This window comes from Phasianus colchicus, chromosome 7 (genome assembly GCF_987193195.1).
Source record: "Phasianus colchicus chromosome 7, bPhaCol1.hap1.1, whole genome shotgun sequence".
In the NCBI taxonomy this organism is placed as follows: domain Eukaryota; kingdom Metazoa; phylum Chordata; class Aves; order Galliformes; family Phasianidae; genus Phasianus; species Phasianus colchicus.
In genome coordinates, this window is record NC_143442.1 from 31,816,783 (window position 1) to 31,843,482 (window position 26,700).

Here is a 26,700-nt window from a genome sequence, read left to right on the forward strand (position 1 = left end):
CAAAACGTGAGTTGCTAATTTAAAGAAATAGGGTGTTTTAGGCAAGTATTGGTGTTTTTATTGTGGGGTGGAAAACTCTCTTGCAGTTCACAATTTAAAGAAAAGTTAAATGCAGATTGGTGGTGGGGCTTTTTTAGTTTTGTTTCACCAAGGGTAGTCCTCCATAGATGATGACACGATCGAATTTTCTAACAGTTTATTAACTCCAGATGAATACAACACTACCTCAAACCAGGAATAGCAGTAAAAAGAAAACCTTTTTTTTTTTCCTTCTTTTTAGGATTGAGTTGTTTTTCCCTCACTGCTGTTCTGCACTAACTGCTTTGATACTTCCATGCATCTTTTTCAGTAGAAGAGCATCTTTGTACTGTTTCCCATTGCATACTTCAGCTGTGACAGTCCCTGCACTTTGCCTCTCATTATCACCTGCTCACTTAAAAAAAAAAAAAAAAAAAAAAAGTAAAAAATAACCAACAAACCAAACCAAAACAATCTTTCTAGTTTGTCTTCAGATTTGCAACTATCGCTTCATTTGATGTGGTTGATTTTTTTTTTTACTACATTTTGTATTGTATTTTTTTATAGGCATGTGGTGACCCCAAAGCCAAACCATCCTATCTTATTGACAAAAACCTGGAATCTGCCGTCAAATTCATAGTCAGGAAGTTTCCAGCAGTAGAAACACGCAACAACAATGTAAGTATAACTAAATGACTGTATATATACTGTTTCCTTCAATGCCCTTTGACACATGCTGCTCAGTTCTGTGAGGTTCTGTGAATTACATGAAGCACCTGATGCTGACATACTTGAAATACAGTTGTTGATGCGAATGTCTGACAAGATCCTACAGCAGGAGCTAACTCTAAAGTTAGAATATTACACCTTGCTGTAATTCTTTGTTGTTAGTGTAGCTTGTGTTCCAGTTTTGGTTGTTTTTTTTTTTTTGGTTATTGTTTGTTCAGATTCAAAGAGCTGTTAGTGGGGAATAGTCCTAGACACAAAAATCTAAATTTGCATGCTGCCTTCCTTTGATAGCAGAAATCATTGGTGAGTGGAAGATGGAAACTGTGTAACTTCTAATTTCTTGTGATGAGGCCTGACAAGCAAAAGTAAAAGCCAGCTGACTGAGAAATGGGAAATTGTGTTTGTACCTCATGGGTGCTCCTGCCCGTGGTAGCAGTCTCCATGGAAATAAGGGATGTGTATGTAGGAGAAGCCTTGCACAGGACAAAACACAGATCCTGAAGAAATATATTTATTTTCTTCTCAGATGTGTTGAGATCAGTTGTGATTGCTAAGTATGACATTGTAGTAGCCTTTAATTAGATTGCAGGTGTTTTTTTGGCAGGTAATGCACATTAAGTTTCTCTATTTCAGTTTGAAAGTCAAGGGAAAGATTTTTTTTTTCTTTTTATCTACTTATATTTCTTTCAAAAGGTGGAATGCAGAGGTAGGTGATGGGGTTTGCATGTTCCCTGCATGCAGTTAATTGCATGTGTGCTTGAGAGGGTTAGCCTTGCTTTAAGCATTCTGGTTTTTGCAGAATGGTAGTGATAGCAGCAGTGGGAATAGTTTGTTTTTTAAACCTCCAGAATTCCAGTGTAATGTCCTCAGTAATGCCAACAACAATTTAAAAAGCAAATACAACCACCAGAAGCTCTTCTTTATGGTAGAAGCTATTTCAGTTACAATGTGAACAGCGTGCTTTCTCTCTTTAGAACTTACACACCTTGTACTGTTTGATATTGCTTGTTTTGTATTGAGTACGATTGTGTTAGTTGCAAATAGAGCATATTCTTTATCAAATTAACAGTAAGAAGTAATTTTTTTCCCTAATCTCTTGGTAAACTCTTCTGTGTTCTCTGAACTTCTGTGGCAACTATGCTATTGAAAAAAGGCTCTTCTGTGCATAAGAACTCATTCAGCGTGGTTAAGGGGATGTTCCCAGTGTCTTCCAGTTCTTGGCTATGAATTTAGAGCTTAACTAATGATGGGTGTGTATGAATTTTGTACTGTGAAGCTTATGAAAATTGATCAAAGCTCTTTTGAGGTATCTTGACAATCCCATTTTCTGAAACAGGACACACTCAGATGTTTCATTGTTGCTTTTTGCTTGTTTACCATGAGGCAGCCTGGACCGTATTGAAGGAAAGCAATGATAGTAGGGCAGGTTATGAAAAGTCTGCATTACATAGGAGCACAGTTTAAGCTACAGATTTTGACTTCCAGCAGTAGGCATCCGTGGTCACAGGAAACAGCAGTTTGTTTCTCTTAAAAGATTTCTTTTATAGCGTTATATCTTTCAAAATAGACCTTTATAATCAGTGCCTCGTGGGACGAAAGTCATGTTGTATTGCAGGGAGAGTTCAAGTCCAATGTGAGATAAACTTCTGTTCATAAACCTTAGCTTTGGGAGGGCATGAGTATCAAGTCCAAGTCAGGAGGACACTGTTCCCCTACTTGTTCTTCCTTTGTCTTCTTTCTCCATTGGCCAGCAGTGCTCACTGTTAGTTAAAAATGAGTTCCCTCATCAGGGATACATGATGAGAGATGGGGAAGGGCAAAAAGCTTACTGGAACAAGGGAACAGCAGTTAATAAAACGTTATTGAGGATAATTACAGGGGAAGTGCATGAGACGTCATAACCTGTGTCCTTGAGATGAAAATTGGAGGACAGCCTTTTAGGACTATTTTTGGATTCCATTGCTTAGCATTGTGCATCTACACAGTTGGTATTACCTACTGATGTGTCGGTAGGTGATGTTGCCAAGCAAATAAGCTTGGATTCAGTTAGAGAATGATTAGTGCTTGTATTTTTGATTTTTTTTTTTTTTTTACTGATTCTTAGCTGTTACATGGGTTTCTCACATAACATCACTTGCAATGCTTTGTGTGTCAAAGGTGAACAACCTGAAGAATATGAGTGGTCTCTGCGTTAGCTGAATGGGTGCCTTATCTTAATGTGCGTTTTAATTCTGTTGAAACAAGTGATTCTGTAACATTTAGTACAGAGAGCTTTAAATTTTCATTGACTGAAACCATGGCTGCTGATTGTGATCCTTCTCTGACATGCTGTCGTGCTAGATTCATGTCCAACAACTGCTGACTTTCAGTACTGCAGCAGGAGTGACAGAGTGTGAGCAGTTCAAGCAAAAATGAAGTACCTGATGAATCCCTGCTGACCAGGCAGAAAAACTGAATGGAGGAGTCTGTCTTCCAAAAGATCGATTATAGATAACTCAGGACCTCATCAGTTCATAACTCTGTCCTTTTGTCAGAGGGCATTCCCAGTAGCCTTACATTTGCCCTTTCTTTTCCAGTCACTATCTAGAGCCATATAACCTTGAAAATGAGTAGTGTGAAGACTGAGCTCTTCAATTGCCTGTTAATGATGTTGACTAGCCAGGTAGCACTGCTTAATAGTATGTGAAATATGTGACTATGTGTGAACAGTCACCTGATGCAGTAGGACCTAAAAATTACTCTTTTCTTAGCCAATGCTAACATTTAATTACATTGTAAAGACAGAATAAAATACTTCACGCTGAGGAGCTGGAGATGGAGGGAGAGAAGATGTACGTTATCTGTATGCTGTGGGTAGGATGTGAAAATCCACTGCCTGCATAGGTAAAATTCTGTTTTATGTAATAGAGCTAGCTCACTTTCTGCTTTCCAAACCAGCACATATGGGAAGTAGTGAGAATTTCTGCATTCCTTCTTGAACATATGTTGATCTACTCAGATTGCTCCTGAGCATTTTTCCTGTAGAAAAACTTCCTATATTTTGAAATGTCTTCTGGTGATGCTGCGACTTAGTCATTGCTTACCAGCAAGCAGACTGATGAAACCTTACAAGTGTGTAAGGTCTGCTTGGTGGGGGAAGTGTCCATGCTTCCGTTAATCTTGATTTGTCAGTAGCTACATTCCAGTTCTTATCCCCTCATTTAGGTTGATTTCAAATTCTTGAGATATTCTTTTCAGAGCTATTTCCCTGTTTTAACTCCAACTGCAATCTGCTGGTTTGAGTCGGAGGGGACTGGATCAGATCAGATGAGAACAGAGTGCAAGCGGTGAGACCGTTTCCAGTCTCCCTGGGTTAGGGTCTGTACATATGAACTATCTCACTCTAAATTTTATTTACTGTTCTTCATGGGTGCTGGCTTTCACTCTTTAGATGACAGTATGTACGTCCGGGCTGCTTGCTCTCCCTTTTGTAGTTTCGATTCAGAGTGATTGGGCTGCACAGAATGAGCTGAGTGTGGGAGGGGTGCTGGGGGGCGCACATTGGCTGGACCTCCTTGGCTGAAGCATGCTTTTATTAAGTATTTTCTTGTAATGTTATTTAAAGATGGGTTTTATAACCTACCTTGATTTTAATTTGTGGTAGATGCTTCCGATTACGTCTTTTTCGAAACACTTAAGTACTTAAAATCGTGCTCTTTTAAAATGACTCCTTTCAGCTCTTTCCAGTACAGTGCCACAAAGCAAGTGGTGTTGGTTTGTTTGTTTTTAATGAAACTCTTAGTATTGCCATTTGCACAGTGTTAGTGGATACAGTATAGAAATTCTCCTGGATGAAAAACTATTTCAGAGTCTCAACTGTGCTGTCTTATGTATTATTAATACTTCTTCACTAAAAATAATCATTTACTTTCCAGGGAATGGTGTGGTATTAAAATCTATGGCAGCTGTTATTTAAAAGTCAGGTAACTTAATCCTCTTAGCCAGTAAACTTGAGAATAAATGTCCTTCTGGTGAGCTAGGTCTCTTGCCTGGAGACTTGACTTTTCAGACACCTTATTGCTTAAGCAATAAAACCCACTCCCTGTATGCTGCCACAAAGCTATCCAGCTTCCTGGCTGGGAAGATAAAAACCTTTCTGGGTCAGAGGATGCCATGCCCTTCTTGCACAGATGTTTGTTCAGCTCCCATGCTGCCCAAAGAAGCTATGGTGCGGTAGGCACTGCAGATGAGCTTAGCTTCCCCGAGCTCCCCAAGGCATCATCTGGCTTGCAGGAGATGCCCTGCATGAATAAAGCAATCCAAGCAACAACCAGTCTCTATTAAGCTTTGCACTAGCTGTTGTTTTTAATAATACTTGAGAATAGGATGCTGTGATGACACTTTTTCAGAAGAAACTATACCTTCTCTGCAACAGCTATCCTTTTGTCTATATTTTTACAAAGAATTATTCAAGAGTTGAACTGCTCTGCCAGTGCCATGCTCTGATAAAGTCATACCTACTGTTTTCATTTCGTGTGCAGTAGTAATTCTGATGTCTTCAGTCCTTAAAAGTCTGGCCATTGAAAAACACAAACAAACTCACCGTGCCCTCATTCATACCTGAACAGTATCTTAGTTGTGTGGTGATGGTGATAGAGATGGCATCTCAAAACTGTCATGCGTCTTGAATGAAGTTTCTTCCCAGTTTCAGGCTGTGAATGTTAAGTGTGCAGGTAGATGGACTTCTTTTTTTGCCCCAAACATTTTTGCCTGTACAACAGCATGGCAGACAACTTTACTCCATGAATGGTTGCTACAGTGACGTCAAGAGCAGTGACCAAAGCTTGGATGATGCAGCAGTGTGTAATGAGCTAAGTGTAGGAATTAATGCAGAAATTTGTGTAAAATTGAGGGAATAGGGAAATGTGGTGAAGGCTGGCAGATCAGCTTCTGAAGAAGGGCCTCCTGCCCAAAGAGCAGGCCCTGCACACAGTAGCAGTTGTGGAGGGCCATGGCGGGTTATTTCCTTTTCAGGAAAGCTGCCTTGGTGCTAGAAACTTGAAAACTAACCAAAAATAGATCATATGGTACAAATGCATTAGTTAGTAAAAATGTTAAATATTTTGTAACATCTTCTTTATGTGCAGACTGCCACTTGAGAGTCTGCTTTTAATTGGAGAGAAAATCAAGGGCACGTTTATCATTCTGCAGTTAATTTACACTACTTAAAACTTTTTCTTCAGGTAGTTAGATTCTCCTTCTCTTTCCACTGTGCTGCAGTGGTTTTTGTAGATGCAGAATTCCATTCAAATGAATTGAATTTTTGAAGTATTCATTGAAAGACTATGTGTGGCAGGCATATGGAATAAAACAAATAATATCAAGAATACTGTCAGTGAGTGTTTTCCCTGTATCCCTGAATTGTAGCAGTCAGACTTTGTAATACTGCTTTGGGGGCATATATTCCAGCTAGCAAGCTGAAAGGTGATGTTGTGTCCTCTGAGGGCATTGTAGTAACGACAGAACAGCGTTGGTTTGTAAAGAAAGAACTACACTATTTAATGCAGGAAAGATGTCAGTATGTAGAAATTGGAGAATTCCCCTACCTATCATCTACTCTTGGATCATGGTATCAGACATCTGTGCGCATGCTGCTGCTGCTAGTCAGGTAAATGATTCAGTAGTTACAGAGCTGTGGTTATCCTATTTTTCTGCATGCAATTCCCTTACAGCCTTTTTCAGTTGTCTTCTGTTTTTCTTGTGTATTCCTATGTACTGTAATATGCCAGCATCAGTGTTGTTACTCTCACACTGAGCATTCATACGAGCTTTAAATGATGCTGGCTTGTGATTGCTGGTTTGATTCCTGTTTCTTTTAAGATACATTCTCTATGAATGTAATCAGTTGTTTCAAGATTTAGGGGTTAATATGAAAAAAACACAAAAGCTTGGTAAAGGTCAGTTTCTCACTTGCAGATAATGTGTTTAACAAACTGCTGGTTTGTTAATGATTTCATATACATGATTTTTTTTCTATTCTTGCTCTTCATATGTCTTAAGTCTAATTAACCTTGTTTAACAGTGTCATTGACATCCTTGCTGGTATGTTTTGTTCTTCAAGCTTTTGAAGAATAAATAAAACTCTTCTGTCTAACCAGTAAGTAAGGCACAGTTAACTGCAGTGAAAACAATATCGTGATGATAGTTATATTTCAGCTTATCCTTGTTTAAAATTACTGCTGAATGTAGGAAACAGAAGTGTTTGCTGATAGAGAGATGAGAATTACAGCTGAGGAAAACAGCCTCAAAGCAAATACAAGGCAATATGGTACCTAACGCATCTAAACAGCTGTTAGGAAATTGGTAATGGAAAATCCTGTTGCAGTGGGTGTGGTAAGAGCTACACCCACATTCCTGAGCAATAAAAATGCAAATAAATGTCCCAGACCCTACATGATGTAAACTGCTTTTAAATATCACTGTTCGGTCTGTGTTGCATGAGGAGACCTTCTTGCACCATGCTTTGCTAACAGTGATTGCAGTTGGCTAGGTAAAAATCCAAGTGACAGTGTATAGCAGTGATGCCTTAATATGGGTTAGGGTGCAAGTAATGCTTCCCTAGATGTTTTTATTTATTTAACAACTTCCTGGAATTTCTGGAAAGCAGAGTTTCCAGCACCATCTCCTGTTTGCTGTGCATCCCCACGCTGTGGCCTTGAAGCACGAAGCTCAGACTCAGTTGTAGGTATTGCATACAGTACTCTGTCACCTTAGCATTGCCCTTTGCTTAGCCCAGGTTGGGATTGCAGTAGGGAGGAGACATTAAGACACGTGTGCACTTGTGATGACAGCCCTTTTTTCCTCTCCCGTAGTCTGTCACAGAAGATTCATGAAATGGCTTTTCAGTTTCATCCTATTCGTGCTTTTTTAATTACATAGAAATAAACCCTGCTTTTGCTTAGTATTTTAAATGCAACTCACTTGCAGTAAGTATTTTAAACATCCAGGCTGGAGGCTGAACTCAAACACGTAAGGCAATGAGCTTTCATCCTGTAACAGCTGCGGACTGGCAGAGCAATCCTGAATGTATCAAGCGCTCTTTCCTCTGTGGATGGTGGTTCTGGTGCTCCATTCTCTGAGTATTGGGCAGCTAGAGTGTAAGGTGTGCACTGGGAGAGCTTCATTGACACTGATGGGCAGGGTGGAGCTCATCAACTGTAAGTCTCACGGGCACTTAGAGGGCAGTCTTTCATATTAAGTGTCATGAGGCTGCTTTAATTCACGTATCGAGACAGTAATGAGTAACTGAATATTGGAGGTTAAGTATTTGGATCCTTGTAGTGCTTTGAGGCTCTGATATGTAGCTATTGAACAGCCATCCCATTTATTCTAACAGTTGCATTTTCTGTTCTCAATTGCAATCTTTTAAGGGAGCTGTTGGACTCCAAGGAAGTGTTGAAGAATATGGAAATTAAACGAGATTTCTTTGTTTAAAAAAAAAAAAACAACAACAAAACCAAATCAATCCATGTGGACTATTTTATGCCTTTGTATTCACATTTGCCTCTTCCATTTTATCCACCAGTGTCTACTGCTAGTGTTTTGCTTCTTTTGTGTTTCTTTATTTTGTTGCTTTTGTTTGAATGTATTATTGTGTTATATGGAACTGGTCAAAGAACCGTTACTGTATTTTATGTTTGTATCTACATTTTATTTTGCATGCTTAACGTGGCTTTGCCTGGATATTCTTTTTGGTAAGTTCAGAATTCAAAAGCATAATGTTTTCCTGTAGTAAAATTTGTAACCTGCCACCTTCTTTTCTCCCACCTCAAGTAATGTCGTTATTTTTTTTGTCATACTGATTCGTGCTCACGTACTGTTCTGCTTTTGCTAATAATGCACATGATAACACTATTTTCCTAACTACCCATTTTTATCTCTAGTTGAGCTAAACAGTAAGATTTTGGTACTAATGTGTACTAATTTGGTTTTTATCTCCAAAGTATAGTTAGCAGCTATTAAATGATCCGCTTTGAGAACTTTGTGTGCCTTTAAGATACACATAGAGCTTCAGTCTTAAAAAACTGCGTTAAAACCTCCTTTTATGACCTGGTGGTTAATCTGCACCTTACAGGTAGTATTTGTCAGCTGTCTTCTCAAGCTCTCGGAACAGTGAACGTGTTTCTGTTCTTCTTTTAGCAACAGCTTGCTCAGCTACAGAAAGAAAAGTCAGAGATCTTGAAGAACCTGGCATTGTACTACTTCACGTTTGTTGATGTTATGGAATTTAAGGTAAGGTACAGCATGTGAGATTTGTCTTCTATTTGTAAATGAAGATAGTTGAATTTATAGGTCTGTTTGTTCAGACCAGCATAATCACATCCACTAAGCATAGTGAAGTGATTTACTTAAATGTCTTGAAAATTATTCCTTTTTTTTTTTTTCCAAAGGACCATGTTTGTGAGCTGCTGAACACTATTGATGTTTGCCAAGTCTTCTTTGATATTGTAAGTTTCTGGGTTAAACTGTTAAAAGCCAACAAAAAATGTGTCTAATCAGAGTGTTCTGCATGGTGAATTAGGAAGATTTGTTTATGCTAGGCCAAGAAAAATGACACCTCTAGTTATAAATGGGAGAGAAATACGTGCATTATGAAAGTTAGAGATGTGAACATTCTAAGTAGTGTGATATCAGAACATACATCCTTTGGAACAGGCTAATTATGGACTGTAATTAACAGCAAAATACAGACAGCATTTTTTGCTTTATAGCAACTGCATTCTTAGAAGTTTACTGTAGTCTTTATTTGTGAATTGGGTGAGGCTCAAAGCCAGGAATATTGCTGTTGTCCCATCAATGTGTGTGTGATGTATGAGGTCTTAACTATTTTTGGCTAAAGCAAGAATAAAAGTATCTAGAAGTGTTACATTTTAAATAAAATCAATTTTCTCCTGGTTTCATCTTTATTTCCTATTGTACATTGTGTCACCTTGTTAGTTTTAGTCATTCAGAACTTTGGTTGACTTTCTTATGGAATGGTTGTGGCAGGTGAGTGGGTATCTGCTGGCTTTATACATAAGAGTCTGATTAAAATCTAGTCTGGAGGCTAGGCACTTGTTAACTGTTGGTAACATCCAAGAAAAGCTTTCTTGTCTGCCAGCTGCAACACTTGAGCCTGAACGGGTTTATTTGTGTGATTGCTTTCACAAATAAAAACATTTCTGGGCATTTGGATGAATAAATTAAGAACATACAAAGTCTACATACAAGCAGGACAAAAACACTGATCAAGACAGTCAGTTGTATTTTAAAAATGCCAAAAATGGGTGGCAATAAGAAGAAAAAGTTTTATGCTTATTTCTGAAGGTTTTAGAATAAGATTTCTTGTTTGTTTTTGTTTTTTTTTTACCTCTAGACTGTAAACTTTGATTTGACAAAGAACTACCTAGATTTGATTATAACCTACACTACACTAATGATACTGCTGTCTCGAATTGAAGAAAGGAAGGCTATCATTGGATTGTATAACTATGCTCATGAAATGACACACGGAGCAAGGTAGGAATCTGTTGTGTAGGAAATGTGTTTTTAAAGAAGTAATCATTACACCTCAGTGAATTATTGTTGTTTTTTTCTCTTTTCAAGTGACAGAGAATATCCACGTCTTGGCCAGATGATTGTGGATTATGAAAATCCTTTAAAGAAAATGATGGAGGAATTTGTACCTCACAGTAAAGTATGTAACCACTTTTCACAGGAACACAGTAACCTTATTTGAGAGAAACAGAGATCAGAAAGAAAATATACAAGAGCTTTTGTCAAGGCTCTTAGGTACAAATTTTACAGATGTTATTTACAATGGATGGTTGGGGCTAGAGATTGATATCTCAGTGAATGAAAATCCAGAAGTGCAGGAATGCTGTGATGCTTTGGTAATGTTCCAGCTTATTCAGTGAGGAGTAAAAATTGCTTAAAAATCGGGTGTAGCTGATTCTGTATGTTTTGATTTGTAGCTTGAAGTGAAGGAGGTCTCTTAAGTAACGAGTTCTCTTTGGGTTTACCATCTTAGTTGAATGTTTCTTTCTGTTTTGTAACCTGAGGGTTTTTGCTTTGGGATTTCCTTAAATCTGGCATCCTGGGGGGCAGCTAATCACCACTGTCTTATTAATAACATCTGAGCAAAGCTGGCATTGTGCACCTTACTCAGTTGACTTCACTGAGTTAAATGAGTCTGTAGCCTCTCTTGTACTTCTTAAAACATTTTGTATTCTCACACATCTGGTTGTGCACCAGTTCTGTGATAATTTATCTAGGCTGTATTTTCATCTGCGAATACCTGGGAAAAGTGAAGCCTTGAGACAATCAGCGTGTACCTGTACCCTGTTATTACTTGCCAAGTGTCTGTGAGGCTTACTGCTCTGACAGAGGAAACCAAATTTGTCTGTTGTGGTCAGTGCCGACCAAACCACAATGGTTGTCATTTATATAGGTGTTATTTTCCAGGTGCTTTCAAATTGTTTGCCTAACAACTCATTTTGAATTTTTTTTTGCCAGATTTTAACTTAAGTAGTAAATAATTGCCTGAAGGTTTTTACATGGATTTTTGCTTTGTGCTTTGAAATCTAGGTACTGGTTGTGTTTTCCTTCTTTCCTCCTCCTTGAGATTTTATTTATAGCCTTATCTTTTGAAGATAATCACTAGAAGTTGAAACATTTCCAACTATTTTTCTAAGTAGTACTCTAAATAGTTGTTGAATACTACTTATTTGTCTAAATGATCAGTAATCTCACCTTTGTTACATTTTCCTGTGTGTGATTCCTGTCTTATTAAGAGAGATTGCTAAGGATCTGATTTGCAGTTAACCTTTTATTGTGCACATTCTGGTGCTTCGCTTTTCTGTACCATCTTTGTTTATGCATTTGTGTTTAATAATGGACCTGTCTTTTCCTTTGAAATGTTTTGTAAAGCCATTTGCCAGTCCAAATTCTGTTTTTCTTCTGATTCTCTGCTAGAGGAATAAATTGGGGTCAAGGATCCCTTCAGGCAGCTACTGCACAAATACTTAAATTGTCATGGATCTACACATTTAAGTTGTTCTTCCATCTTCCCACAACTCTGTAGTAGCCCTGACAGTTGTTTAGCCCTTTAAATTAGCTTCAGCTGAGAACTTTTTTTTTTTCTTTTGCCTGAGTGAACTTCTGTGCTGCCTTAATGCTTAGATCCTGGCTCCCTGAGGGCTCATGCAAGCACCAGTATTGGTATGGAAGACCAGGAAAAAGCACGTGGGACCAGAATTATTTGGATATGCTTAATCTGTTATAAAGGTGCTCCTGTAATGACTGCTCAGAATAGTACTAATCTGCTAGCAAAAAGCAGGGGACCTAATAAAATAAGTGGCAGAGAAGGGAATAACACAATAGGTGAGATGCTTGAATAAATAGTGAACAGCTTTTAGCTGTCACAGATGTATTATCCCTCTACTTCTTTCTTCTGTGTGGAATAATTCTGAGTGGAGAATTTTCTAACTCCATTTACACAGACAAATAAAAAACAGCTTCTCTTCATCCTTCACTTCAGCCTAGTATAGTCTTCTGTCTGTGAAATGAATTAGGCACAGTGGCTTTAAACTCAAGTTAAATTTCAGAATTGTTTCATTAAAATAAATTGGTGATCATTGGTAATAACCCTGAGAAAACAGCACTAATAAAATATTCAGTTTCTCTTATGCTTGAATTATGGAAGGTTTTGAACTTCAGATCTAGTATGTAGCTGTTGGTATAAATTTTAATTTCTCATCGCTTTGTGAATTAAGACTCTTGTGCTATTGCATTACCATAGATTCTAACCAGTTTTATTTGTCTCTTTTTCAGTCCCTTTCAGATGCTCTGATTTCACTCCAGATGGTCTATCCTCGAAGAAATCTCTCAGCTGACCAGTGGAGAAACGCACAACTACTGAGCCTCATCAGTGCACCCAGTACAATGCTTAATCCTGCACAGTCTGACACAGTATGGCCTTTTAATTTGATGTATAAGATAAAGTTAAGCAGGGTTGTCTGTAAAATAACGTAGGGATGATTTGATTTGTTTTCTGTTTGGTAACCTTTACAAGGCTTCTAATCAGGGAGATAAATAAGTTTGTTGGGAAAATTGCATCCTTTTGTAGATAGAAATACTTCTGTTGAATTAGCCCATGCCTTTATTTCTAAAATTTGATAATAAGGGAAGTGGTGTTACTGCTACAGTGTAGAGCGAAGGAATCTTGTGAACTGTCAGATGGCTTGGGGTCAACAGACTGGAAATCAGAACTGATGCATTCTTTAAAATGTTTACTGTTTTCAATGTTTGTCTCAGTTGGGATAGGATTAGTCATGTTTTGGGGGAGAAAAATCAAGCAGTTATCCTGTTGTGATTGGGAAACATCAAAAGTCTTTTGTTCTTAAATGCAATGTCAAAATATATTTTTTCCAAGGTATCTGCGAGTATTGCATGTTCATGTAATGTTCCATCTCCTAGTTTCTAAAGCAGTGACTTGTTTAGCAGTCAGAAGCAATCTTCCATGGTTCATCAGCATTTGAGACTTATTTATCCCTTTTTCCAAAACGTACTTCTTCTGTAATATCTTGTATACAAATAGTTTGCTGCAAATTACTGTTTTTTCAACAGATGCCATGTGAATACCTCTCTCTGGATGCAATGGAAAAATGGATTATTTGTGAGTAAAATCTTCTGAAATAGCTCATGCTTGTATTTAAAAAAGAGAAGAACTAACATTTAATAGGCAGTTTGTGTTTCTGTGCTGTACAAAAGATTCCAAAGGGCTTCATTTGATCGCAGTTTTATGGATCGTATTCTATATGTAGTGAAGCTAGAATTCAGCTTTTGCTGGAACGTAGATTGCCATGAGTTTAGTCTGGACGTTGACAAAAAATTGGGGTTTTAGTAATTCACATGAAAATAGTTGTTGTAAAACTATGAGTAATTTGTTACAGGCATGTAAGGATTCCTCTACTGCAGTGTATTGTGGAGTATTTTCATGTGTGTAAACTACATGTTTTCCATTAAGGAGTTGATCAATAAACTGTTGTCCACTTTAAGAGAAAATACCTATAATTTCACTGTTCTTCTCTTACTGTCTTTGTGCATCTTGTTTATGACACACGTTGACATGAACTTCTGAAGTTGGATTTATTTTGTGCCATGGAGTCCTAAATAGTGACGCGACAGCTTTGAACCTTTGGAAACTTGCACTTCAAAGCAGCTCTTGCTTGGCTCTGTTTAGAGATGAAGTATTCCATATTCACAAAGCTGCAGAAGACTTATTTGTAAACATACGAGGGTAAGTTTTCATTTTCCTTTTCTTCTTTCTTGTATTGAAAGTGTATCATTTCTTTAAGAACTAGTCTGAAAACATCAGTTCTACTGCATTCGAGCTCCACTTACAGGTAATCAATTAAAAAAAAAATTCTTAGTATTGTGACTGTTTCTTTAATGCACAACTTCCAAGAGCCTGTTTCATAACTGTCATGTTTTTTGCTTTTGTTTTGTCTTTATTCTTAGTTGTGAAAATTTCTGGTGAATTGGTCTCTGAAATGGCAAGCATTTAAAATTAGTGCCCATGAATCTAGGGAAGAGAAACAATGTCATGAATGAAGAGTGTGCTTGAAAAGTTGCAAGCATTTGTCACTATTTTTGCAATAGATCATGCAAAAACTCGGGCAAAAGTGGGGTCCTCTACCAAAGAACAGCAGGAGCACTTCAGTAGAGAGTGTTTTTTGGCTTGAGTATCTGGTTTAAGCATTTAGATCTGGATGTGGAAAGAAGTCTTACTTCAGCTTTCTGCTGTACCCTGCTTGCTTTGGAATTGCAGTTCCTTGCAAGTCTCAATTCTTTCTAGATTGTGCACCTGATTCTTTCTGACCATCTTGGGTTGTTCTTTTACTTACAGCTACAACAAGCGTATTAATGACATCAGAGAGTGTAAAGAAGCTGCTGTTTCACATGCGTGAGTGTCTTAAAGAGTTTTCTGGGGGATACTAGTGTTGAATGTTCTTCTCAGTGAAGTTACATAGACTTTATAAACAGGACTTGTTGAATCCCAATTGAATTGTGCGTTTTCAAGAAAGACCAGACATTGACTTTTTTGGATTTGCTTAGTAGTATGCCACTATCAACTGAACTTATTGAGTCCTATATTATTTGTCAGATTTTCAGAGCATTTAGTTTATGTATTCTCTAGTTTCTTTTTGTCTAGTTACTTAATGTAAATGTTAATTGAATAGAAATGTTTTAGTGGAGTCAAATGCAAATCGCAGGCTGGAGCAGAGGACTCTGTTTTTTAAATTTTACATTACTTCAGGAATATGCAGTGTGGATGGTGGAGGTGCTAATTTCAAATGAATCATGTCCTTTGAAATACTGAAATTTTGAAGTTGATGTGATAAGAGGTGGGCCTTAAATGTCTGGAATGAGTCAAGTGCTTGTGATTTGCATGTTGGATGATGTTTGGATTTGTTCCTTTGATGCAGCGGTTCGATGCACAGAGAGAGACGCAAGTTTTTACGTTCTGCACTCAAAGAACTGGCTACAGTCCTGTCTGATCAGCCAGGCCTGCTGGGCCCCAAGGTAATTACCAGTCTGGTTTCATCTTGCCTTGTAGTTTGTTCATTGGTGTCATTTGAGGGAGGGCAAAACCTTCCATACTCTGAGGTAAAACCTGCTTAGGTTCTAAGATTCTTTCATTTTAGTTGTCTTAGTGTTCACAAAGTGTCCTACTGTTGTACAAACCTTAAGTATTATTTTTCTTTTTCAGGCACTTTTTGTATTTATGGCATTATCCTTCGCTCGTGATGAAATTATTTGGCTTCTTCGTCACGCAGATAACATGCCAAAGAAGAGTGCAGATGATTTCATAGATAAGTACGTTAACAATTTGTAGTGTGATAGCTTTAATATTTACAAGAACTATATATGGAAATATAGTTGAAGGCAAGTATGAAGGATTCATAACTTGGTAGGAGAACTGGGACTATTTGGGGACAATGCTAATTTCCCATCAAAATAGAGAAGCAGAAGTATTTATTGTGTTAGAAACTGCTGGACCAATGGTAACAATTCATTTTCTGCTGAAGATTTATTTGTAAAGGAAAATGACTAACCTTATGCTTTTTTTTCCCTCTAAGAAAGGAGGGGGAAAAAAAATCTTGTATGGTCATCATTGTTGACTCTATTGAACAAATTAACAAACTGTCCTGGAGATTGATCTGTAGAACATCTCCTGATGATGATAAATAGCAGAGCTGTCATATCAATCAGACAAGGTTTATTCAGATAATATCGTACTAGTGTCGTCATAAACAGAAAGGAAAAATGAGAGAGAAGATTAAGAAATCTTATGAGTGTGAGTAGAAAGAAGAGAGCTAGTTGTCCATGCACTGTTTTCAAGATGAGAGAGCATAGTAGTTTGATCTTGGGAATAAAATCTGAAATCATATCCACTTGACAAATGATGACCACAAGGGTATTTCTAGAGCTGAAATAGGAAAACCTGGGGTTTTCTTCTCTGAGCTGTGTGGAAGGGATGGCAGTACTGCAGATAAATAAGATACCTTTCTAAAATGTTTGCAGGAATCTTTTTGTCTACCTCTTCTGAACAACAGTAAAGGTGGCTGTATTGTGATTTCCCAGGTGGTACACCTGGACAGTTGGAGTAGTTAGCTGCCATTACAGTTACTCAGTTTGATTTATAGACATAACGTACTGTTATCTCTGTCATATCTCATTTTTGTGTCATAACCCTAGATTTGAAACTGTAATTCTAACTCCATGTATTCTTGGGCTTCTCTTGGCTGAGTTCTCGGTCTTTTTGAAATAGGTAAATGAGCAGAGTTGGTCCCTCAAAAGAAAAGCATGCAGGATAAGTTTGTCAAGCCATCTGATTGTTTCTCACATAGCATTGGGCTTAATCCAGGAAGCTATCAGTCTAATAATTGAGAGAGCAATTTAAGCTTTCAGTTTTAGCTAGGAGTCGCAGGTGTTAGAACACTGATAGTGTTACTCATAGAAAATTGCTCAGTGTCAACTATTTTTAGTTTATTCATGTCTACATGTGCAGTATCCTCTGTGCAGAGGAGGACATCTTACATCTTGTAAGATCATGGGTTTGTAGAATAAAGATCTTCTGACTAGAGCTGAGATAAGCAATTACAATTCTGTTTTTCACACTTAACACTTAAGCTTTTTCTTTTTAATTGACCATTGTAAAAGGGCTTCTTCAGAAAGAAATGGGTAGTTACAGGAACCTCTGTGAGGGGGATCCTGTTAATTTATTTCCAAGTGAGTGGATTTTACCTTACAGAGAAAATTTCTTACGAAAATATTATATAATGTGAGGTAATATTTTAATACAAAGGTTACCTGTAAATAATAGTCTTAAAAGCAAGGTTTAGGAGGAAATCCCCATGGGAAGCATTGTACTGATAGAAGTCTTTAATATTTTTCATACTCCATGTTTGTAAACTTTCCTTTGTCTTTTTGCATAGGCACATAGCTGAGCTGATATTCTACATGGAGGAGCTCAGAGCGCATGTGCGAAAATACGGACCTGTGATGCAGAGATACTACGTGCAGTATCTCTCTGGCTTTGATGCAGTGGTCTTGAATGAGCTTGTTCAGGTATGACAAGGGCATGGTTTGGGTCCTGGGTTTTTTGTCCAAAATGTCTTGATAAACCATATTTGGTTTTGTGGGTTTTGATTAATGTCATGGAACAAGGCCAAGTATCTGAGCTTACTGCTTAATTCTAGGATTTAGACTTGTGCCTTTGTTTGCTGTATGAATACCAAAATGTTATTAAGCAGTGTTTTTTTTTTAGAGACCTTCCTTTCTCCTCAAGGAGCAAGCTGTAATTTGTCTTAATATTAGACTGTACGGATGGGCAAGAATTTTTTTTGAAAGGGTTATCCTGGAGGCCTGGGGTTCCTTTTACGTTTTCAGGAATGCTTCTGCTTTTTTATTGAGCAAGATAGAGTTTTGCTCTGCTACTTTTGAGTAGGGAACAAAGTATTTGTGCTTGCAACAGTGTCAAGCTGATCTTGCTCGCTATGATTCTTTTATGTACAATGTTTCTTCTTTGAAGTCTTTTGTGAGCCGCAGTGCTGCCTAAGTAACACCTTTAATGCTGTTTAATGCTTCTGCTTTCTGACACAATGGAGAAAATATGGCTTGTGTCATTTAACAAATGGTGGCAAGTGAAACCAGAGAGAAACAGGAATCCCTGGTATCCTTTTGTAATATACTTTATAAATGGATGGCTTCTCTTGTTTGGATTCAGTGTATTGAAGAAGTAATTTAAGTATTTGAAGTCAGTGCTGTATCATTCCAGTAACGAGTTATCAGTCTGCATTCCTGTTTGCTCCCTGAAAAAAATGGACAAGTGAGGTAGCTTCACCTGCTTAAACCTAAATATGAAGTCAAGTATTTGTAGGTGTCACCAGAGAGTGTTTTACTGTGGTCTCCTTCATTACCTTTCTCATCACTGCAAGTGAATATACACTGGGGAGCTTCTGAGCTGCCTAGGAGCTGATGTAGTGTCACTCAGCCCTGCGCTGTCAAAGCACTTACTCTTCTCTTCTCCTGAATAACTGTCAAGATTTCTGAAGTGCTTTGATAAGATTTCCAAGTGACCACGAGGTGGAGCCCAAATTCAGTGAACACAGGAGCTACTCAAACTGGAGAAGCTTTTGTTGAATATTAGGCTTTTTTGTTGTTTTCAAAAGTAACTTTCATACTTGAAGTAGTGCATCAGTGACCAGAAGGTGGAACCTGTCTCCTCTGCTGTTCATTTTAACAAACTATTCAGACAGTTTCTATAGCAGTTTATATATTACTGTTATTCAAAAGGTTAAGTGTATCTGAATCTTTGGTTTTACTTTTATATGAATCTTATATTCAACAGAAATATGGTCTTAATTGCTGAAACTGCTTCTTCATAAACTATTCCATTTTGTAGGATTTCTAAACTTGATAGACTATCTTTAAAGTGTTGTAAATCGCTCAAGTTGATATCAGTAGAAATCTATTGATAGATGGTTCTGTGGGAAGCTTAGTGATTCTGATCTGGACTCTGTTATATTCTGTCTTGGCTGAATTTTCTGTGCAGGCAGATCAGATGCCTGTAGAGGTCTGAAAAATGTTTGGTATATCTTATATAACAGAAAAATGGTCCATGTCCATTTTGTAAATGACAACAGCCTGAAAATATGTGGGCATGTTTACTGACAGATTCTGTTTTGGGGCTGAGTTGGTTTGGAAGCAAACTTTTGTTGGTATTTTCATTAACCAATGAACTGAAAAACAGAACTTGTTAATTCTTACTAATCAAAACTCCATTGATTAAGCTACCTTTTGTAAAGTATGTAGAACATATTTTCAGATTACAGATGATAATTTGTCATAAATTTTGACACTTCTCTATAAATGAGGTTTGAAATAATAGTTGTTACTGTTATTATTTCAGAATCTTTCAGTGTGCCCAGAGGATGAATCAATCATCATGTCCTCTTTTGTAAACACTATGACTTCGTTAAGTGTGAAGCAAGGTAAGTCTATTCCTATGAACCTGGGGGAAAATGGTAACCAAATGAGATGTTCCTCTGGAAAGCTTCGCAGCTTTCTGTTTTGTGCAATCAGTAGTAGCAGATAAATGGCATAAACTCCACTGGTTTCCTTGTTTCTTTTCCATTATGGCATCTGCTTCTTGCTCTGTGTCCCTTTTCCTGGGCATATCTGTACAGATAAGGCTTCTGAAAACACTATTTGAAGAACACTAGCTTTAATTTAGGATATTATACATGTTCTTATTGAAATATTTCAGTTCCTCTTAGCGTGGTTGTGCTGGATTGAAATTATTAGGTAAAAGAGGTTCAATACCCACATAATTTTTTACTGATTTAGTGTTTCTGAATTGCTGTAGTTATTTCCTTGAGCTTTTATGTTCTGTGTTTTTCCTTCATTTTTCTTTCAGTTGAAGATGGAGAGGTATTTGACTTCAGGGGAATGAGATTAGATTGGTTTAGATTGCAGGTAAGACTTTGTATGTCTGCATGATATTTAACTTAAGCACATTTCAGTTTCAAGTTATTACTCACTGCTATTGCAAGTAGATGACAGGCTACATAAGGATATTCATCACAATTGAAAATCAAACAAATACACAAGATAATTTGCTGTGTTTTGATTTAACTTGGTTCTTACCTTTGCATCGCATACTTTTTGCAAATAATTCTTGGGAGAATTTATAACAGTTTGGGAATGGAATGTGTTGAGGATGAGTACTTGGTTGGCAGCTGTGCGCTGTGCAGAGTATGATTCAGCCTGCTTAGCTAGGGGAAGATAGAGACTGTTCAGTGAGAGCTTGTTCAGTGAGATCACTTCTGTGTGCTGAGGTTACACTGTCTTCAGTTTACGTAGTGAAAGGGGGAATACTGTTCAGACAATAAATTGTTTATCTCAATTTTAGATGGACAGTATGTTTCTATATATTTGAAATACACTTTCTTCCTCTTGTGTACCAAAACTTGTATATAAGAAGCACAGGGGCAGGTTGTCTAAACTTGATTCCACTAGTGTGCATACGTGTTTTGTCATTGCTTTCCTGCCTCAGTTCATCTGTGCCTTGCTGTCATACTCAAGATGTTTGGTGACTTTGCTGAAAGGCAGCTTGCTTTCCTTAAAATACAGTAGAAGTACAAACTGGTCTTTGTAAAGTCTTTAGAAACACTTATTCTTTGCATAGCGCAATAAGTGCCTAACCTTCGTATTGGGCAATAGCAATGAAATTTGCAAAAAAAGCAGCACTAGGTTTATTTTTTCTCTTGTTTCTGTCCAGGCCTACACCAGTGTCTCTAAAGCTTCTCTGGGACTGGCAGACCACAGGGAACTAGGCAAAATGATGAATACAATCATTTTCCACACAAAAATGGTAGATTCTTTAGTGGAGATGTTGGTTGAAACCTCAGATCTCTCTATATTTTGGTAAGTTACAAACCTGAGCATAGATTTTCTATAATTATTGTTTGATTTGTTCTTGCAAGTTCAAGTTTCAATTAATAAGCTTTGTAGGAGGATTCTTAGTGGGAGAATCAAATGAAATTCTGGTTAACTGTTATTTTTCTCCGAGATGGTTGGTGTTTTAGAGTTTGGGGTTTGTTAATTTGTACTTTCTTTGGTACTAACCTTAACATGAAGTTTGTATGCCTTTTTATTCCAGAGAAGAGCAACACTCCTCAGAATTGCTTATTTGTGTAGGTAGTGTGGTCTAATGAGCTTCGATAGAGGATTGTGTGCACTGATTGTCCACTGAGTTTCTGCTCTGGAAAAGAAAAAGCAGTTGATTCCCTTTTCTTTCTTCTCCTGTTCCCAAACAGGAAGAGCCAGCCTTGCATTGCAACTTGTATAATGGTTTTTTGTAGTTTGCTTTTATTTTTATTTCTTTGTTTTTCTTTTTCTAAGTTTGTCAGCATTACATTGATTTGGAAAAAGTAAACGAATAATGTCTTGCTCTTGAAAAAAGCTCTGTGAGAACAGGATCAGGAAGCAGACAGATGGGAACCTTTCTCTGACTGTTTAAGGTCAAATAATTACATGTTTGCAGTGTCTGCCATAGTTGAAATAAATCATTGGAAGTCCCAGTGTGAAAATACTGTCCTTTGAGAAACTTTCTCAGTGATATTCTAGGTTCTTCTTTTTCAGTTTCAAATGGAGAAAATACAAACATTTTAGGGGCTAGATTTAATTGTGAAAGTCATCTTCATATGGTTGTGTTGAAAGGAGACTCATGTACTTTCTTTTTTTTTGCATGTGTTAAGGTATTTTTTTTTCTGAAGCTGACTTAAAAAGAAGCAGCTATGGAATACATGTTGTCTTAGTGTTCACCAGAATTAGTTTGAAAGTATTTCTGAAGATCTGTCAGATTTTTCAAACAGCCACATAACTGATCTGGGGTCACTTGTGAATTCTTACACAAAGAAAGACAAACTGTTGCAAAAGCTGCAAATTCTTGCAGTGCCTGTGTGTCAAACATCGGAATAAAAATGATGTCATTATAAGAGATGTAAACAGAATGTGTCTTTGAAAACATTGTGCGATTTTTGATATCACATATTTTATAATGACGTACCTGGCATCAGCAGCACATTTGATTTGTGTAAGTAAACTTCCTTTGCAGCAGAGTTATGGGTGTATTCCATTAAATTGTCTATTTCTGATCAGTTTTTATAGCCGTGCTTTTGAGAAGATGTTTCAGCAGTGTTTGGAGCTTCCCTCTCAATCGAGATACTCAATTGCATTCCCACTACTTTGTACTCATTTTATGAGCTGCACCCACGAACTGTGCCCAGAAGAGGTAATTTTTCAATACATTGTCTTGGATATTGTCAGGTGTGGCTTAAAGTGGAAAGTAGTGGTGCTCAGGACTGCAAGGTATTTGTTGTAGCAGTGTAGGATTAGAGAAAGGAAAACGGTCAAAAAAGGGAAGTTCGAGTAAGGGAAGTTCAGCACCATTATTGAGCTCAGAATTGTTTTCTGAAGTATGATTATCTTTGCTCTGAAGAGAGATTGAGTTAAGGTACAGAGGTGAAATTACTTTTTGAGTCATTCAGGCTTGGGTGCTGATACAAGCTGTATGCCTGTTAAACTTGTAAGAAGCAGTTTTTCTTTCATTGTTCATAAACTTACAGTTCTAAAAGCGAAATAGCAAGTTGGGAATTCTTCATGGCTTCTTATACGCTTTTCCTTAGCAAGTCTTTAAAAAATGTAATCCTAAGTGATATATGGTATAATGTGAGCATTCATAGTGCTATATTTTCTTTTCTGGTTAGCAACAGAAATGCAAAATGTGGAGTGCTGCTTCCAAAAAATCGATTCTTTGTTAAAGCAGGTTTCATTCTGAGGAAATTTTTGGTATTTTTATGTAATGAAATAGATCCTTTAGTACATTGCCTGTATGCCCATAGACTTTGGAATTACCCTGGGGGTTAGCGTGGCCAGCCTGGTGTAGTGCTTGTGAAAGTGTCTTTTCATTCTTAAATGTTAATATGAAATTATTAGATCTGTTAGACTATACGTAGTGTGAGTTTTTCCTTATTTATGTTAGGCAACTACGACAAAGTTTCCAGGAAAGCTTCCCTTCAGGACAGGAAATATCTTTCAGAACCATTCTAGTACCAGCTAGGAATCGGTGGCCGAAGTCTGCTATGTGCTTGTTGCTGTGAATTCAGCTGGAGCAAGCACGTTCTGCCACAGCCAACAGGAGTGTTATTTCAGCATATGAATTGTATCACTTAGTAGCTAGTATAGTTATGGTGAAATAATACTCACTGTGTACTGTACCATGTGTGGTAGTGTGGCTGTTACAAAGTAAGCATTAGTGGTAAAAGAAGGATTTCATGAAGACAGAAGGCTGTACTTGTGTGGATCCTGTACAGAGGAACCAAGTCCAGAAATGTATGCAGCAGGGCTTTGTTACTTGACTTCTTTGAGGATATGAATGACACTGTGTGTGCTTTTGCTGGAGCTTAAGTTACATATTCTTTTTCTCTTCATTGATTTGTACCAATACTAACTGTGAGATTTGCAGAAACCTAGAGTATTGGATGCTTCAGATGTAGTTCAGAATTGAAGATGAAAATCTGCTTATAAAAACTTGTCTCCTTTGACGGAAATTTTTGCTTTTTTAATATATAACACACTATGTCAATGACTGAGAATTTCACAGTTCAGGGTGTCTCCGTTAACAAAATTATCATGGAGGATGAAAGGAGCTGAGTTTATTAAGGACTTATTAATGTGTTGTCACTTCAGTTCTGAGTGTGAATGAGCTGCAGAACAATGTATGCATTCTTTGAGAAGTGTGGAACTAAGAGGAAAGTGACGACAAACTTCTGTTTTTTAACAGCGACATCACATTGGAGATCGTAGCCTTTCCTTATGTAACATGTTTCTGGATGAAATGGCTAAGCAAGCTCGAAATCTTATCACAGATATTTGCACAGAACAATGTACGCTGAGTGATCAGGTGAGTATTTTTTTTGTCTCCTTCAATTCCATTTTGAGGCTTTCTAGTTAGTTCGACTTTGCGAAGTGTTATGGCTCTGTTTCCTTTTCACCTCTTTTCCTCTGACCTGAGGAATTTCTCTGTTTGTAAGTGGTAAGTGGTTTGAAGAAGACATTAAATTGTATTGTTAGTAATCAAAAGAGATGCTCTGTGTGTCACAAAGTCTCCACCTACATGTAAGCTTGTTTTTTATCTCATGGCTGCTGTGAAGTTGGATTTTAACTGTGGGGGGTGATTTCTTTCCCTCTACTAGTTGCTGCCAAAGCATTGTGCCAAAACCATCAGTCAAGCAGTGAACAAAAAATCGAAAAAACAGACGGGAAAGAAAGGAGAACCTGAAAGGGAGAAACCAGGAGTAGAAAGCATGAGAAAAAACAGATTGGTTGTGACAAAGTAAGCTGCCTCTCCTGTTCCTTTCACCGTGATTCCCAAGTCAAAACTTGTGATTTTTACTTCTTGCTTACATTCTTTCAATAAAAGTGACTGTAAATACAATAACTTCCTAGTTTGTGAGCATATGGTACTCATACCTTGTACAGAACTGAAATTTCTTACTTAAAGCAGTGGGAATGTATAACTCTTACTAATCACTGTGGCTGTTTCCTTTCTTGAGCAGAAAAGGTCTGTTCCTGTGCTCTAGTTAAGTTTCCTGTAGTCCTATCAACTGAGGAAGTGGGAGTCCCAAGGCATGGATGGCATTTTTTGGTTCTGCCTTGCTTAACACTGTTAGCTGGATAACGTACAGATTGGGCTGAAAGTTCATGCTGCTGAAAGTCAGTTTGCAGCCGTTATCTGCTGGGATGGGGAGGTTTTCTTATTCGTAGCTATAGGAAAACTGAAAACAGTAGCAAACTAGAAAAAAGACCCATTGGAAAGAGAGGGAGAGATGAATAAATCCAGCTTGAGATGTAAGAGGAGATAGGGGAGGAAAAGCAGCAAGGTAGGAAATAATTGCTAGGAAAAGATCATAGGGCAAGATTGTAGAGGTTGAAGGAGGAAGGGAGCTATGAGAGAGGACAAGAGGTGTTCATTGTTGTGTCTGGAAATGGCTAAATGCACACATGCTGCTTAGACAGAATTACAATTGCAACAACCAAGCATCAGAGCTGCAATTGTGTAAAGAAGCTGAGAGAGGAGAGCTGTAGCTGATCTTGAAGCATCTTCCTTCTGTGTATGCTTCCTATGATACTATGTTACATTAAATATATTTTTAATTTCTTATTGACTTCTTAAAGCCTGGACAAACTGCACACTGCACTTTCTGAGCTCTGCTTCTCAATCAATTACGTTCCAAACATGGTGGTTTGGGAGCACACGTTTACCCCAAGAGAATATTTAACGTCTCACCTGGAAATCCGCTTTACCAAGTAAGGAATAATGTAAAGATAAACGTATTCATAAACAAGATAAGTCGGTCTTGGTTTGATATTAGAAGTATTGGATGCTTACTACATAAGATTAGTTTTTAAAGGTAGATTGCAAGCTCTGAAGTTATTCTCACTGAAGTTACGCTTAACTTTGTGGAGACTTAAATATATTGAAATGAATATCATCTACTGAATAGCCTGATGCTGCATTCCTAGTCCTGTCTTTTTTGGTAGGAGTTGGTGATACCTATTTTTGGGCATTTATAATCTTGCTACAGTTCTTTTGCACAGTATATGGCATTGTTTCAAGTATTTGGGTTTACTGGTCTGCTGAAAGGGAAATCTGAATATCAGAACTCAGTAGCAGACAAAGATAAGAAAATTTGATTACTGTCATTCTTAAGTAAAAAAAAAAAAAAAGCTTTGTCACTTGCTATACTCATCTGTTCTTACCTTTATCTTCACATCATTATTTCCAGAACAGTTATACTCTTAAATATTAAAATGATGAATGATGAACAAGTTTTTTTATCTGCATCTTTGCTTAATCCTTCTGAGAAAGGCATGTAATTCCTTTTGTTTTTAAAAGGTCAATCGTTGGAATGACTATGTATAATCAAGCAACACAGGAGATTGCAAAGCCTTCAGAACTGTTAACCAGTGTAAGAGCCTATATGACGGTCCTCCAGTCAATAGAAAACTATGTACAGATTGACATTACACGAGTATTTAACAATGTTCTGCTTCAGCAAACCCAGCATTTAGATAGTCATGGTGAGCCAACCATTACCAGTCTGTACACAAATTGGTAAGTAACTGTATGGACACTTGTTACAAGCTTTGGTTATCACTTCTATTTAATTAAAAAATCTAGCATTGGTGAACTGTTTTTTGAAATTCTTAAATTCCAGACTCCTTATGTTTACTGTTCTTGATTCCTGTTAAAAACACTTCAAACTGTAGAATAAGATGTAGATATCAGCTCAGCTGTGAAAGTAAAACTTAACGTATACAGGCTTTGCTGTTCCTTTATTACACAGGTGTACTGCATCTTTGTAGAGGTATCTACAAATGTATGTCTTCATCTTAAAACTTTTTCCCTTTCTGATAAGGTATTTGGAAACATTGCTAAGGCAAGTCAGCAATGGTCACATAGCCTATTTTCCAGCTATGAAGGCATTTGTGAATTTGCCAACAGAAAATGAATTAACATTTAATGCTGAGGAATACTCTGACATATCAGGTAAACTTTGCTCGATGTTCCTATTGAACATTTGTGAGGGATAAATGTTGCTTCAGTGATTGGAATTACAGTAACTCTTAAAGCATTTTATCTTAGACTGCTCTTGTTAACTTTCAGAGTATTTTCATTTATTTCTGCTGTCTCTGTGCCTCGAAGTAGCTCATTTTTCATTTTGTTTAAAAAAAAAAATTAAAATATGAGTATGGTGTGTCAGTGACTGCTTCAGTTCTGTTACAGTGCAAGTTCTCAAA

The 26,700-nt window shown here is 37.4% G+C and overlaps 1 protein-coding gene and 1 long non-coding RNA gene across 9 annotated transcripts in view; one reads left to right on the forward strand and one right to left on the reverse strand.

The window, feature by feature from the left end:
• The window catches only part of NCKAP1 (NCK associated protein 1), a 66,572-nt gene that overhangs the window by 23,836 nt on the left and 16,036 nt on the right, over positions 1-26,700 (forward strand). For 3 of the 5 annotated variants that reach the window (XM_090144424.1, XM_090144422.1, XM_031604382.2), the window contains 21 exons: positions 586-696; positions 8,926-9,018; positions 9,177-9,233; positions 10,142-10,284; positions 10,372-10,462; positions 12,598-12,735; positions 13,393-13,441; positions 13,909-14,065; positions 14,675-14,731; positions 15,255-15,351; positions 15,539-15,645; positions 17,268-17,400; positions 19,244-19,325; positions 19,751-19,809; positions 20,615-20,760; positions 21,997-22,129; positions 23,681-23,800; positions 24,093-24,232; positions 25,075-25,206; positions 25,796-26,014; positions 26,319-26,449. In XM_090144424.1, the coding sequence (XP_090000550.1) occupies positions 586-696; positions 8,926-9,018; positions 9,177-9,233; positions 10,142-10,284; positions 10,372-10,462; positions 12,598-12,735; positions 13,393-13,441; positions 13,909-14,065; positions 14,675-14,731; positions 15,255-15,351; positions 15,539-15,645; positions 17,268-17,400; positions 19,244-19,325; positions 19,751-19,809; positions 20,615-20,760; positions 21,997-22,129; positions 23,681-23,800; positions 24,093-24,232; positions 25,075-25,206; positions 25,796-26,014; positions 26,319-26,449 (2,395 nt within the window). The remainder of the gene's footprint in view (positions 1-585; positions 697-8,925; positions 9,019-9,176; positions 9,234-10,141; positions 10,285-10,371; positions 10,463-12,597; positions 12,736-13,392; positions 13,442-13,908; positions 14,066-14,674; positions 14,732-15,254; positions 15,352-15,538; positions 15,646-17,267; positions 17,401-19,243; positions 19,326-19,750; positions 19,810-20,614; positions 20,761-21,996; positions 22,130-23,680; positions 23,801-24,092; positions 24,233-25,074; positions 25,207-25,795; positions 26,015-26,318; positions 26,450-26,700) is intronic. The other 2 variants (XM_090144423.1, XM_031604383.2) reach the window with 1 other exon arrangement.
• LOC116235929 (uncharacterized) overlaps positions 1-26,700 on the reverse strand; it is a 125,592-nt gene that overhangs the window by 19,474 nt on the left and 79,418 nt on the right. The window lies entirely within an intron of this gene.